We start from the raw sequence: 15848 nt of genomic DNA, 5'->3' as shown, positions 1-15848 counted from the left end.
ATGAATATCTTCCATTTCTCAAAGAGTCTAAGAGTATATCGTGGCATTTCCTCATGAAATGTCATGTTACACTACAATATGTTTTTGTTTTGTTTTTCATCTTCCTGTATACTTCATATATATATATATATATATATATATATATATATATATATATATATATATATATATATATATATATTTTCCACGTGGAATGTTTCCCTCTGTTATATGGAAAAAAGAATACATTGACACCGGTGTGTCAGACCCACCATACTTGCTCCGGACACTGCGAGAGGGCCGTACAAGCAATGATCACACGCACGGCACAGCGGACACACCAGGAACCGCGGTGTTGGCCGTCGAATGGCGCTAGCTGCGCAGCATTTGTGCACCGCCGCCGTCAGTGTCAGCCAGTTTGCCGTGGCATACGGAGCTCCATCGCAGTCTTTAACACTGGTAGCATGCCGCGACAGCGTGGACGTGAACCGTATGTGCAGCTGACGGACTTTGAGCGAGGGCGTATAGTGGGCATGCGGGAGGCCGGGTGGACGTACCGCCGAATTGCTCAACACGTGGGGCGTGAGGTCTCCACAGTACATCGATGTTGTCGCCAGTGGTCGGCGGAAGGTGCACGTGCCCGTCGGCCTGGGACCGGACCGCAGCGACGCGCGGATGCACGCCAAGACCGTAGGATCCTACGCAGTGCCGTAGGGGACCGCACCGCCACTTCCCAGCAAATTAGGGACACTGTTGCTCCTGGGGTATCGGCGAGGACCATTCGCAACCGTCTCCATGAAGCTGGGCTATGGTCCCGCACACCGTTAGGCCGTCTTCCGCTCACGCCCCAACATCGTGCAGCCCGCCTCCAGTGGTGTCGCGACAGGTGTGAATGGAGGGACGAATGGAGACGTGTCGTGTTCAGCGATGAGAGTCGCTTCTGCCTTGGTGCCAATGATGGTCGTATGCGTGTTTGGCGCCGTGCAGGTGAGCGCCACAATCAGGACTGCATACGACCGAGGCACACACGGCCAACACCCGGCATCATGGTGTGGGGAGCGATCTCCTACACTGGCCGTACACCACTGGTGATCGTCGAGGGGACACTGAATAGTGCACGGTACATCCAAACCGTCATCGAACCCATCGTTCTACCATTCCTAGACCGGCAAGGGAACTTGCTGTTCCAACAGGACAATGCACGTCCGCATGTATCCCGTGCCACCCAACGTGCTCTAGAAGGTGTAAGTCAACTACCCTGGCCAGCAAGATCTCCGGATCTGTCCCCCATTGAGCATGTTTGGGACTGGATGAAGCGTTGTCTCACGCGGTCTGCACGTCCAGCACGAACGCTGGTCCAACTGAGGCGCCAGGTGGAAATGGCATGGCAAGCCGTTCCACAGGACTACATCCAGCATCTCTACGATCGTCTCCATGGGAGAATAGCAGCCTGCATTGCTGCGAAAGGTGGATATACACTGTACTAGTGCCGACATTGTGCATGCTCTGTTGCCTGTGTCTATGTGCATGTGGTTCTGTCAGTGTGATTATGTGATGTATCTGACCCCAGGAATGTGTCAATAAAGTTTCCCCTTCCTGGGACAATGAATTCACGGTGTTCTTATTTCAGTTTCCAGGAGTGTATATAATAGTTAATTGCGAAGTTGAGCTTTACACAGTAAACAACACAGAAAATTAATGGATAATGTTATCAGCCACAGTAGGAATATAATTCAGTTGAAACCATTGTCTTCAGCTTTACAATTGAGGTGATGAAGATCACAGGGTAGTGATACGCATGTATACAGATGGTGATAGTATTGCATACACGAGGTATAAAAGGGCAGTGCATTGGCAAGCTGTCATTTTTACTCAGCTGATTCGTGTGAAAAGGTTTCCGATGTGATTATGACCGCACAATGGGAATTAAGACTTTGAATGTAGAATGGTAGTTGAGCCACACACATAGCCCATTCCAGTTCATAAATCATTAGAGAATTCAATACTCTGAGATCTATAGTGCCAAGCATGTGTTGTGAATAACAAATTTCAGGCATTTCCACACACATTGCAGTGGGCGATGGCCTTCATTTAGACTGAGAACAGTGAGATTCGCTTAGAGTTGTCAATGCTAACAGACACTCAATACTATATGAAATAATACCAGAAAGCAATGTGGAGTTCACAACGAATGTATCTGTTAAGACAATGTTGCAAAATTTGGCGTTAATGGTCTACAGCAGCAGATGACAGACGAAAGTTAGATTAGATTAGATTAGTACTTGTTCCATAGATCATGAATGACACTTCGTAATGATGTGGAATGTGTCAGGTTAATAAAAGGTGTCTATACAAGATATTACGTTAGACAAAATATTACATGACACTCAATTTTTTTTTTTTTGTGGGGGTTGGGAAATTACTCAGTTACTATATCCAAAAATTCACCTAATGAGTAGGAGGAGTTGCCATTAAGAAATTCTTTTAATTTCCTTTTAAATGCTATATGGCTGTATTGAGGCTACAGTGAAGATTTCTAGCTCTTTAAATAAGTGACTGCAGGAGGATCTTGGAATAGCTCCAGCAATTATTCTGATTACACGCTTTTGTGCAATGAACACTCTTTCCCTCAATGAGGAGTTACCCCTGAATATGATGCCATACAAAAGCAGAGGATGAAAATAGGCGTGGTAGGCTAATTCACTCAGATGTATATCGCCAAAATTTGCAATGACCCTAATAGCATAAGAAGCTGACCTCAAACGTTTCAGCAGATCCTCAGTGTGTTTTTTCCAATTCAACCCCTCATCAATGCATACACCTAGAAATTTTCAATGTTCTACCTTAGCTACTGATTTCTGATCAAAGTCTATATTGATTAATGGTGTCATTCCATTTACTGTGTGGAACTGAATATACTGTGTTTTGTCAAAGTTTAATGCGAGCCCATTTGCAGAGAACCAGTCAATTATTTTCTGAAAAACATCGTTTACAATTTCACCAGTTAATTCTTGTCTGTTGGGTGTGATAGCTATACTTGTATCATTGGCAAAAAGTACCAGCTTTGCATCTTTGTGAATATATGCCTTGGCTGACAGCACGGCATTGGCTATAGCGCCTCTCCTGGCCTCGTGACCATATCGAATGGACCCAAGATGACTGGCAAACCGTGGCATGTCAGATAAATACCAATTGCACTCGGTAAAAGGTGATGGTAGGGTTTGATGTGGCACAGGCCTCATAAAGCCGTGGACCGAAGCTGTCAACAAGGTACTGTACAAGCTGGTGGTAGCTCCATGATGATGATCACTTTATTTACATGTAGTGGACTGGGTCCTCTGGTGCAACCAAACTGACCATTGACTGGAAATGGTTATGTTTGTGTGTTTGGAGACCATTTGCAGCTATTCATGGACTTCGTGTTCCGAAACTGTGAATTTTTGTGGACATCAATGCACCGTGTCACCAGGCAACAATTCTTTGTGATTGGTCTGAAGAGTATTCTGGATGCTTGGTCACCAAGATCGCCCAACATGAATCCCATTGAAAAATTTATGAGATGTGGAGAGTGCACAAAATCCTGCACCGACAACACTTTCGCAATTATGGATGGTTATAGAGGCAATATTTCCACAGGGGCTTCAAACAACTGGAGTCCATGCCACGTTGCAATGTCGCAGTGCACCTGGCAAAGAAGTCCAATGTGCTATGAAAACATATCCGATGACGTAACTTCGTGGCAGATTAAAACTGTGTGCCGGACCGAGACTCGAACTCGGGGCCTTTGCCTTTTGTGGACAAGTGCTCTACCACCTGAGCTACCCGAGCATGACTCACGACCCCAGGCTGTGGCTAAGCCGTGTCTCTGCAATATCCTTTCTTCCAGGAGTGCTAGTTCTGCAAGGTTCGCAGGAGAGCTTCTGTGAAGTTTGGAAGGTAGGAGACGAGGTACTGGTGGAATTAAAGCTGTGAGGACGGGGCGTGAGTTGTGCTTCGGTAGCTCAGTTGGTAGAGCACCTGCCCATGAAAGGCAAAGGTCCTGAGTTTGAGTCTCGGTCCGGCACACAGTTTTAATCTGCCAGGAAGTTTCATATCAGCAAACACTCCGCTGTAGCGTGAAAATTTCATTCTATATCCAATGACCTTTGTCATTTCAGTGAGTAATGTGTAACGCCAAATTGTTTCTCCTATAAGATCTCCCATTTTCTACCAGTCGATGCAGCCTTGTATCAGGGGGTGTTTGCGAATTTGCCAGCAATTTTACAGTCCCTGGGCTGCATCACGAACTCTGCACATATAAATTTGTGTGATGGGATTGCCACCCCAAGGTATCACGAACTGCCGGCCTCTCTGTGGGAATTGTCTCCCTTGGGGAGATAAAATAAGAGGAAAATGTTAATTATAAATGCATATTTCTCCTACGTATCTAATTTTTATTATTTTTGTCGTCAGTATCATTGTCGTGCTCTGTTTACAAGAACAGGAGTTTCCAAGTTTTGAGGCCATTTCATTCACAATCATAAAGTGCTTCTCTCTGGCACTGATTTCACTTAGGTCATTTCATTTTGGTTTATCATTTATGAATATTTCCGTAACCAAAATGTTTAGTTACAAATATATTAGAATAAAGAAAATTTACAGAAGAAGGAAATTAAAAAGGAGTGACAAAGTACACAAAATATTCTTGAATTAACGAGGTTTAGATGCAGGCACATTTCACAAGAGCATTTCATGTGGATATGGATGTGTATGTTGTATAAATAACTTCCCAGTATGCAATAAGTAAGAAAATACAAATAAAATAATTTGTATGTGATGCTTGTCTACCATGTTGTTTTGCAAAGTGGTGTATCATATTGTTTAGTGAAGTGATGTATTGTGTTCACTGCAAAAACAGACATTTTCCAGTTTCATTGCTGATTGTTGACACAAAAATTTTTATTGTCATTAAGTTCAACAGCCCCGTTTATTGAGATACATTGTACTCAACTGCAAATTATTTTTGGTGGGAACGTGTAAATTTACATGTCAAAGGCTGCTTTGCCAGTCTAATGTGGCGCTACGTATATAGTATCCAGCATGGTGTGTGATGATGGAAACTTTTTTTCTTCAGATTGGAGCTTTCCCGGTGCAGTGGGCTGAGTGGCACTGCCATGGCTTATATTTCACAGCTACCAACTCTGCACACGCTAATTCTTCAATTCACTGAAGACTTGGCTAAACTACAGCCAAGCCTTCGACTCATTGTGGAATTGAAGGAGCTACGGTGTCTCGATATATTGAAGAGCGGCAATATCAAAGCTGTGCCATTTGGTGAATTTCCCAACAGGCTATTGAAGCTCAGGTGAGAAGTATTGCTCAGTCTGTTCCTTGTACCACTCCTGTATCAGTGAATTGACATATCTTGCATACAACTGTATGTGAAAACAGAGCATCGGCTTGTCTCATAAACGAGGATAACTAATAATTACGAGGTAACTGAATTCTATGGAAAAGTTAGGGAAATCCGAAAGGTCGGTGGGTCTCTGAGAGACCACAGCTGGAGTTGAAATGTTCGTTGATGGAAAGAAATGTTCAGAGCTATTTTGTTACTACTCACTGAAAGATTCTGATTGGAAAGTCATTTGTGGATTACTATAAGGATAGGTGGATGAGGGCATTGAATTGTAATGTTCATTGCTCAAACCCAGCCACCACTAGTGGAGTCACTGACCAAAGAGGATCTGCATTACTATCCGTGGGGTCTCGCACTCCAGGTTATAATACTCCTGCTCTCCATAGAGCCAAACTTAATCAAAATTTAATTCATAAGTTGCAACCATCACAATAAATAAAACAGCTGTAGCAAGTCTTATAAGTTTAGAGCAGCGAAAGAAACGTGAATTTCTTGTACTTAACCTGAAGATTGAGGCTGACGACGATTGTCGATAGTAGTTATCCATCATTCTTCTTTGCTGAGAAAGTTCCACACTTATTTCTTTGATTTATTCTATATCCTTGAAGTGGAATGGGAAATTACACTTTCCAAATAATTTTGACATGTTGTTGTTGTTGTTGTTGTTGTTGTGGTCTTCAGTCCTGAGACTGGTTAGATGCAGCTCTATCCTGTGCAAGCTTCTCCATCTACCAGTACCTACTGACCCTACATCCTTCTGAATCTGCTTAGTGTATTCATCTCTTGGTCTCCCTCTACGATTTTTACCCTCCACGCTGCCCTCCAGTACTAAATTGGTGATCCCTTAGAACATGTCCTACCACCTGGTCCCTTCTTCTAGTCAAGTTGTGCCAAACTCCTCCCCAGTTCTATTCAGTGCCTCCTCATTAGTTATGTGATCTACCCATCTAATCTTCAGCATTCTTCTCTGGCACCACATTTCGAAAGCTTCTATTCTCCTCTTGTCCAAACTATTTACCGTCCACTTTTCACTTCCATACATGGCTACACTCCATTCAAATACTTTCAGAAATGACTTCCTGACACTTAAATCAATACTCAATGTTAACAAATTTCTCTTCTTCACAAACACTTACCTTGCCATTGCCAGTCTGCATTTTATATCCTCTCTACTTCGACCATCATCAGTTATTTTGCTCCCCAAATAGCATAACTCCTTTACTACTTTAACTGTCTCATTATCTAATCTAATTCCCTCAGCATCACCCGACTTAATTCGACTACATTCCATGATCCTCGTTTTGCTTTTGTTGATGTTCATCTTATACCCTCCTTTCAAGACACTGTCCATTCCATTCAACTGCTCTTCCAAGTCCTTTGCTGTCTCTGACAGAATTACAATGTCATTGGCGAACCTCAAAGTTTTTATTTCTTCTCCATGGATTTTAATACCTACTCCGAATTTTTCTTTTGTTTCCGTTACTGCTTGCTCAATATAGAGATTGCATAGCATCGGGGAGAGACTACAACCCTGTCTCACTCCCTTCCCAATCACTGCTTCCCTTTCATATCCTTCGACTCTCATAACTGCCGTCTGGTTTCTGTACAAATTGTAAATAGCCTTTTGCTCCCTGTATTTTACCCCTGCCACCTTCAGAATTTGAAAGAGAGTATTCCAGTCAACATTGTCAAAAGCTTTCTCTAAGTCTACAAATGCTAGAAACGTAGCTGCATATTTTCTTCACTTATTAGTGATCCTCATTCCCAACAACTGCACATGGTCGTCTTGTGATTAGTTCACTGCTTCTAGATCCTGGGGTCCAAGATTCTGTTCCTGGCCTGATCAGAGATTTTCTTCACTCACTGAAGTGTGAGTTGTGCTTAGTCTTTCATCTGCTCTTCATAGACGCACAGGTAGCTGAAGTGGTGTCAAATATGAGGACAGAAAAAATGAATCACAACACCCAGAAGGAGTTGTATGACAAACAAGTTGATAGGCATGTTTCTACTTCTAAAAGAGTATGTCCATTCAAATTTCACAGCAAAAATATGGTTCAAATGGCTCTGAGCACTATGGGGCTTAACATCTTAGGTCATCAGTCCCCTAGAACTCGGAACTACTTAAACCTAAGTAACCTAAGGACATCACACACATCTATGCCCGAGGCAGGATTCGAACCTGCGACCGTAGCAGTCCCGCAGCTCCGGACTGCAGTGCCCAGAACCGCACGGCCACTGCAGCCGGCAGATTTCACAGCAGTTGCATAACAGTGCCGCTCATAGTGCCACTATGAGGACGCATATCAGGTTTGCTTTAAATATGTGCTGTAACGGTCATAAGTGTTAGTTACCTTTGAGATTGGCCGAGGTGAGTTGATGTTAGTCAAGATCACTTTTAAGGCAGCAAAGACACCATTATCAACACCTCACCGAGTTTGAACAAGATCGTGTAATAGGGCTACGAGGAAATGGATATTCCTTCTCGGTGGCATCAGTGGCCACGAGAATGTACGGTCGCAATAAGACTGGACTCCAGACGGCCACATGGCACTACCGAGAGGGAAACCATTGTGTTTGGCATATGGCCCTGGCTTCTTGTACTGAATCTGCTGCAAGAATTTGAGCAGCGGATGGCACCACACACAGACGCTCTGTAGCACACATTCCACTGATCGCTAACCGCCACCATTTGTGACTTCAGTGGTGTGAAGCGAGAGCTCATTGGAGGCCAGGCTGGAGGTCTGTCGCATTTTCTGATGAAAGCTGTTTCTTCCTCGATGCCAGTGATGGCTGTGTGTCGGTTAGAAGGATGCCAGTCGAGGGCCTGCAAGCAATCTGTCTGCTTGTGTGACACACTGGACCTATGCCAGGAGTTATGACCTGGAGCGCAGTTTTCTATGACAGCAGGAATACTCTCATGCTTATCCCACAGACCCTGACTGAATTTCTACATCAAACCTGCGATTCGACCTATTGCAGGGTGTATACGACCCGGGACAACCGGGAGATCTGGTAAAAACCCGTGAATTTTTTCATCATGGAGAAAAGCGGGAAAAACCCGGGAATTTTTTCATCCTGGAGAAAAGCGGGAAAAACCCGGGAATTTTTTAGAATTCCGGGAATTTTTCTTTGTTTTAGTTTTCAGTTAATTTTTTGTGATTCTGACTGGTAAGAACCAACACTCCACAAAGGATATTTATTACTTTATCCCGCTTCTGCAGAATAATACCTGAGCAACAAAAAATAAACGAGCGGAAAGAATACGGAAATAAAACTTAAGTCGCAAAGGAAATGCGCCATATACAACAACAAAACACAGTACTCATACAAGCGTCTGCCAACAACAGCAAAGGGTGTCAGTCTTTAGGAAGACTATGCAATGCTTCCTAACAACAAATTGCCTCTGATGAGCGTAATGTGACAGCTGTTTACATTAGATTCGTTTGAGCAGTTGCGGGTGGGCTCTTGAGCATGCACAGTTGAGTCGCGTATGATTAGTACCTTCTCCTGCTTCTGGCTACAGATGTGTGGCTGGGCGCCACTATCCAATATTGCCCCAATTCGGAAATATCGTAGATCCGGGGCTGATGCTCAGAGCAGTCTGAGTTGTAGTGGGGAGGTGGGTAGTCTCCATGTGACATGTGTTTACGTTTAGTGATTTTGCTGTTTCCTCTTCATTTATTGCTCTCACATTAAATGAAAACAGAACTGATTTCTGTGGCCGGGAGCTATCAAGTGAATTAAAATACGTTTGTATAATTACGGAAGGCTAAAATATGTTTTTAGTTTCAGGTTTTATTTCCAGCTTTCTTGAGACGAAGTGTTTAATTTCACACTGCTGGCTACTTTCAACCCCCCCTCCCAACTGAGTTTCATTTCCTAAAGTGCCTGGAAATTCTACGCCGGTGTATAAAACCATAAAAATTCAAAGAATTGATAAGTTTTACAGTTCTAAGGAAAAGTATACTGTCACTTCACACGGAAAAAGTGTATTTTCACCCAGGAGAAAGTGTATTTTCAACTGTGAAATCCGGGAAATTCTTTCCTTGTCCATGTATACACCCTGTATTGTGCTGCCATTTGTGAACAGCTCTCCAGGAGGTGTCTTTCAACACGTTAATGCTCATCCACGTACCACTGTTGTAATCAGACATGCTCTACAGCGTGCCAAGATATTGCCTTGGAGTGCTCAAACACCAGTTCTGTCTCCAATCGAGCAGATACGGGACATAATCGAACGACAGTTCGTGTCAGCTGGAAACAGCATTTACTGTTACTTCACTGACTGAGCAAGAGCAACAGACACGGAACTCCATCACACAAATTGACATCCGGCACCTGTACAACACAATGCATGTGTGTTTGCATTCAACAGTCTAATGGTTTCACTGGGTATTGGTGCACCAGCATTTCATATTTGCAATGGCTTATTGCCCTTACATTAACCTGTGATCTTGCAGTGTTAACCACTTAAGTATATTACCTAGCCAAATATACACTACTTGGCATTAAAATTGCTACAGCACGAAGATGACATGCTACAGACGCGAAATTTAACCGACAGAAAGATGATGCTGTGATATACAGCATGAGTTATGTTGCACGCACACATTCCATTTAATGGAATGTTTTGCTCCTACGATCGTATACTTTCTGACTTATCATTTTTCAGCATTAATTATGTTGTGCACATGCACACACTCGCATGCGCAACATAATTAATGCTGAAAAATGATAAGTCATAAAGTATACGATCATAGGAGCAAAACATTCCATTAAATGTAAACAATCCATTTGCAAGAGAAGTGTGAATATTTATTTAGGAGCCACCACCGACGTCATTTATTGTGAAGATGTTTTACTGGTGCACACAAAAAGCAGCCTCTAATATGATGTATGTGACTGCTAACAGAACAAGAAGATTAAGTAACCCTTTTCATTTACCTCCTTCTGTCAGTGACAAACTAAAATGGCTTGGCAGCAGTGATATGCTTGTTCATGTGTGTGCCTAATCAGTATCAAAAGAAGCATGAACCAAAAAATAAGGAAACAATTGCTACATCACAACAACAAAGTTAAAGGGATTGTATTGTCACAACAAAGGGAGTTGTGAGGTATTACATCTTCCAGTTACACTGATCAGCTGATGTTCTTATTTGGTATGTCAAACTAAGCATTTATGCAGAACTCTATTGGCTGTGTATGCTTCTGAAGTTCAGACCTGTTCAATGTAAAGTTTATTGTTGATGAGAATTTACTTCCCTCGATTCCAAATAAACCGATAAATTTCCTCAGTATCCCATTTACATCACAGCAGTGAGGATTTCAGTGTATCTGGTGTGTGGCATTATAAGACATGGGATCATAAGAAACAGTGCATGATGAATTGCAGAAATACAAGTGTCAGTGTGACATCCTTTTTTTCTCCATCCACAGGGAGCTACGTGTGACATATGAGAGTGAAAATGATTTCACTGAGCTGCAACGTAAAATGCCGAATCTCAAGATCTCCAACACTGCCTGGCTGACAGAGGATGATTTCCCAAAAGACGATGATGCAGATTACGGTTACCGTGACGGATGATTTATAATTCTTGTTCACAATTTGGTTGCATTACCTGTAATTATGCCCGTGAAGTGTCTTTGTCCTCCTCCTATTGTTCTCAGACTATTAATGGACATAACAAACATTTGTTAAATAAAGAGCAGAACATTGCAGCAACTGGGTATTCAATCTCTTCATATTTATTAAAACCCAATGTTTCCTCTTTTTGATTAGTTTTGTAACATCAAGGCGCTTCAATATTCAATTGAGACCTGTAAGCAGCACCAAATAACAAATAACACAGAGTTCACTCGTACCAGAGTGATATACTTCTTTACAGCGTTCTGACATACACTGAGGTGCCAAGTAGTGGGTTCCCCCCAGCTGACACCTAACATATAGTGACTACATTTTAACTAAATGAATCGCACACCTAGTTACCATTTGTCTTACATAGCTCTGACCGTTTAAGGCTAGACCATTTAAGGCTTTTGTGCAATACCTCTTTATAGACACACGGAATACACCAATCAAAATATAATAAAATACCAGATTCTTCCAGATTTTTTTATATTAATATACAAAACAGGAAAATAGAAAGAGCCAAAGATGGAATAGTCGGCTAAGCAAGTTTGTGTACTTAATTGCTGTATAATTAGAAAATGGCAAAATTATCAGTACTACATTATGGGAGAGCATTTCACTGTGAAAGAGAATTCCCAAAGTTTGCTAATAACTTTCCAAAAGCTCAAGCTTTTTACTTGGAATGTCCGTCTGCTTAGGTGGGTGGTAACGTGCTCACCTTCCATGCAAGCGGGCCCAGGTTTGATTCCCAACCAGGTTGGAGATTATCTCTGCTCAGAGACTTGGCATTGTGTTGTCGTCATCATCATTTCATTCTCATCACTGGCGCGCAAGTCACCCAATGTGGCATCGACTGAAATAAGACTTGAACTTGGTGGTTGAACTTCCCCGGATGGGGGCTCCTGGCCAGCGATGCCATATGCTCATTTTTTTCTTTTTTTTTTTTTATCGGAATAATTGATAGACTAAATAGTTATTTTAATGAAAATATATATTTTTGGAAGTAGAAAAATGGGGTTACAAAACTATTGTACTGAATTTTGGAAATATACAATTTATATTTGGAGCCTTCTAGAACATGAAAATTTTCATCTGAATGACTTTTGAAATATAGAGTTATTGTGATATTAAAACATTTATTAAGAGAAAAGGGTGTGATTACTTACACATAAGCTATACCATTCTAGAAACTAACAAAATTTCATGTTCCCAAGATTTGAGTGTACATTAAAACTGAATTTTTTTGTCAAACACGATATTTCCAGCGAACTGATTGTTGTGTAACTGTAAAAACTGTCACTAATTAAGTTTTATGAAATACTACTTGAATAATAAATAGATAATTTTGTGTAACTATTTTATATGTGCAACAAAAAGAGAGAGATTAGGAAAGGAAAAACATAATATTGATATCAAGAACAGTTTAACAAGAAGTTGATGTTTCCTCTGTTACAGTTTGCTAAAGATAACTTCGGAGCTACTTTGTGGATGGAGTATCTGATAATTCAACGAAAGGCAGGAAATGGTTTTAGCTAAATGTGGTGGCAAAGTGATGTCCTTTCACGGTTCTCTTCAGCCTGCGGAATGGAAAGAAGTCTCGGAGGGGTCCTCATTTGATGAATATGCTGGCTGAGTCAATGTAACTGGTTTGTGTTTTGCCGAAAAATCATAAACAAGCATTGAGGTGTGAGCAGGAGCGTTATCGTGATATAATTTCCACGAGTGGTTTTGCCACAGTTCCGATCGTTTTCTTCGGAATGCTTCACGCAAACAGCTCGTAACGTCCAGAAGTGTTCCTTATTGACCCTACGACCATAAGGCGTGAACCTGTGATGTACTACCCCACTGTAATTGAAGAAAGCAGTGAGAAGAACCTTCAAATGTGATCGAACTTGTTGAAATTTTTTTCGGTCTCGGCTCTTCAGGTAGTTTCCGTCGGGATTAGTGGACCGTGGTTTTGACATCATATCTGTATACCCATGTTTTGTCAGCTGTTACAACCTTCTTTAGAAGTTCCGGATTATTGCCGACTTCATTCAGCAATTCCTGAGTGATATCTACTTAGTCAGAATGTGATAATTTCAGAACAAATTTTGCTGCTACGTGTTTGAGGCCCAAAATGTGCCAAATGATGTGCCAACATCACCATCAGCCTCTCTGATGGTGATCTGGTTATTTTTCCAGAACAGTTTTCTTCACTCCTTGCACATTGCCATTAGTAATTGATGTGCTATGGCATCTAGTGTGGTCCTTGGCTTAAATGTCTTCTCACCCCTCTTTGAAATGAAAGCCATAGTCAGCATTTCAAATATGGTGCTGCACCTTACTACAATTTTCAAGCAAAATTTAATGCAAATACTTTGCTCCATCTTTTTCAAAAGTAGAAACTTGTGAAGCACTCAAAAACGTGTGTAATCTTTTTGATTGCCAACAATAAACTAAATATTCAAAATAGGTGAAAATGCAAACATACACCAGTAACAAGTGTACCAACAAGAATTTTTTTTTAATTAGACGTATAATGCCTGCAAAATTAAAGAAAATCCCGTTACTTTTTGATCAAACCTTGTATGTGCTCGTTCAATTTTACATTGTTCTAAACATCTACGTAATGCTTTTTTTATTTTCTGGGTCAAATAGCAGCCCTCATCAACTGACGGTCCTCTGCCGGTCATTCTGAATTTCGCTTTAGTCTTCTTGCAGTGTAACCTCTTTGTAGACAACACAGTTGTCTGCAAACAGACTTTTAGCATTTTTTATATTATCCACTGGATCATATATCCACTTTTTCTTCATTGCTTAATACGATTCATTGTTTCAGTGACCTACAATAGAGTGCTACTAGTAGGTTAGCAAGTTCTCTCTCATATTGTAAGTTTCACATCTGGCCCAGGTGCTTTTCAACTGTTGACTGGTTTTAATTGATTTTCTGTTCTACAGACAGCACTCAAAAAGTTTTGCACAGTCGTCTCTAATTTTTTTATTTTTTAAGGAGGAGAATGAAATTTTTTGTGAATATACTTGGAACATTTAACTATAAGTTGGTATATAAAAGTATTTTATTTTATTTACAGGTGAGCCATAATGGACTGTGAAGTAATGTCAGGTTGCGACAATGGTCAGTGATGGACTTCCTCTTCAAGACCAGCAATGACTCTGCCACAAAGATTCACAGGAAGTTGCTCCCTGTTTATAGGAAGGACACAGTGGGTCACAGCAGTATCCAGTGGTGGTTGCAGAGGTTTAAAGAAGGTGATTTCTCTCTACTGGACAATCCATGATGCGGTAGACGATCAACGGCAGTGAGTGATGTTAATAAGGAGACCATTGATCAAATCATCCAAAATGACGGATGTGTGATGACACAGCAGCTTGCTGAAATTACTCGTTTGTCATTGGGTAGTGTGGTATCACTGGTACAGTCACTAGGGTACAGAAAAACCTGTGCACGTTGGGTACGTAGATTATTGACAAGAGAAATGAAAATGATGAGGAAGAATGTGTGCGAGGGTTACATGAATACCTTTACTGAAGAGTGGAAACAGTGTTTTGACGGCGTCATTACCCAGGATGAAACATGGTTGTTTTTGTTAGAACCTGAGAGCAAAAACCAATCCATGGAGTGGCGTCATCCAGGTTCCCCTCGGAAGAAGAAACCAAGACTTTCATGAACAGCAGGCCGAAATGTGATGGCCTCCTTCTTCTGGGATCAGTGTGGTGTCATTTTCATTGACTCTTTGGAACCTGGCTCCACAATTATCCACGACTGTTACTGTTTGTCGTTGGACAATCTGCAACGTGCCACAGCTTCAGGGTCAGCTCATTAGACTACGCCATGACAATGGCAAACCCCATACAGCCCTTATGATGCAGGAGAAAATCAGGAAAATGGGTTAGAAAATTGTTCCTCATCCTCCCTACAGTACGGACTTGGCTCTGATTTTTACCTCTTTGGTTGTCTGAAGGCCCACCTGCACGGTAAAACATTTGATAGTGAGAAAGACTTATTTCCTGTGTCAAGCAATGGTGTAAAAGTCAATCCCCAGAATTTTACAAAAGTGCATGGAAAGAACATTGGGCCAGATGTGTCACAGCTGATGAAGGGTACATTGAGTAGGCTCAATGTATAGCTAAATGTTCCAGGTATGTTCACAAACAATTTCATTCTCCTGCAAAAAATAAAAAATTAGACAACTGTGGAAAACTTCTTTGAACGCCCTTTGTATGATCACTCAGCATCTGTCATTCTGGTTTTCATGTGATGATGTACAAGGAAAACCATATTACAACTTCTGTAGTGGAACAGTTTGCCGGCTGCTGTGGCCAAGTAGTTCTAGGCACTTCAGTCCGGAACGGCACTGCTGCTATGGTCACAGGTTCGAATCCTGCCTCAGGCATGAATGTGTGTGATGTCCTTAGGTTAGTTAGGTTTAAGTAGTTCTAAGTGTAGGGGACTGATGACCTCAGATGTTAAGTCCCATAGTGCTTAGAGCCATTTGGAACAGTTTTGTTTCAAGAGGGAGAAGAATTCTTGTAATAGGCACTGATTGGAAATAGGCACAACCCATTGTAGGACAAGGAGCAATACATTATAAGCTGCAGATGAGTGGTGAAATGTCAGTTTTAACATTTACTTAACTTGTGGTACTTTGCCCCTCTGTTGGCAGGTAAAAAATAGTTTATGAAATCCACATTTTGTGATCAACTTTGCCCAAAGGTCATTAAGCATCATTGAAATATCAGTCAGCAGTCTAACTAAAATAACGTATGCAACACAGTGATATTATATCAAACTTCCTGGCAGATTAAAACTGTGTGCCCGACCGAGACTCGAACTCGGGACCT

General features: G+C 41.6%; 1 protein-coding gene across 2 annotated transcripts in view; it reads left to right on the top strand.

The window, feature by feature from the left end:
* Nucleotides 1-11096, top strand: part of LOC126215057 (uncharacterized) — a 128390-nt gene extending 117294 nt beyond the window's left edge. For both annotated transcript variants that reach the window (XM_049941705.1, XM_049941706.1), the window contains 2 exons: nucleotides 5093-5323; nucleotides 10811-11096. In XM_049941705.1, coding sequence (XP_049797662.1) covers nucleotides 5093-5323; nucleotides 10811-10958 — 379 coding nt within the window. In that variant the 3' untranslated portion in view covers nucleotides 10959-11096. The remainder of the gene's footprint in view (nucleotides 1-5092; nucleotides 5324-10810) is intronic.
* The last annotated feature ends 4752 nt before the right edge of the window (nucleotides 11097-15848 follow it).

The sequence above is a fragment of the Schistocerca nitens genome, chromosome 12, assembly GCF_023898315.1.
Source record: "Schistocerca nitens isolate TAMUIC-IGC-003100 chromosome 12, iqSchNite1.1, whole genome shotgun sequence".
NCBI lineage: Eukaryota > Metazoa > Arthropoda > Insecta > Orthoptera > Acrididae > Schistocerca > Schistocerca nitens.
The sequence above is the reverse complement of the archived record's forward strand: the minus strand, read 5'-3'. Positions and strand labels throughout refer to the sequence as shown.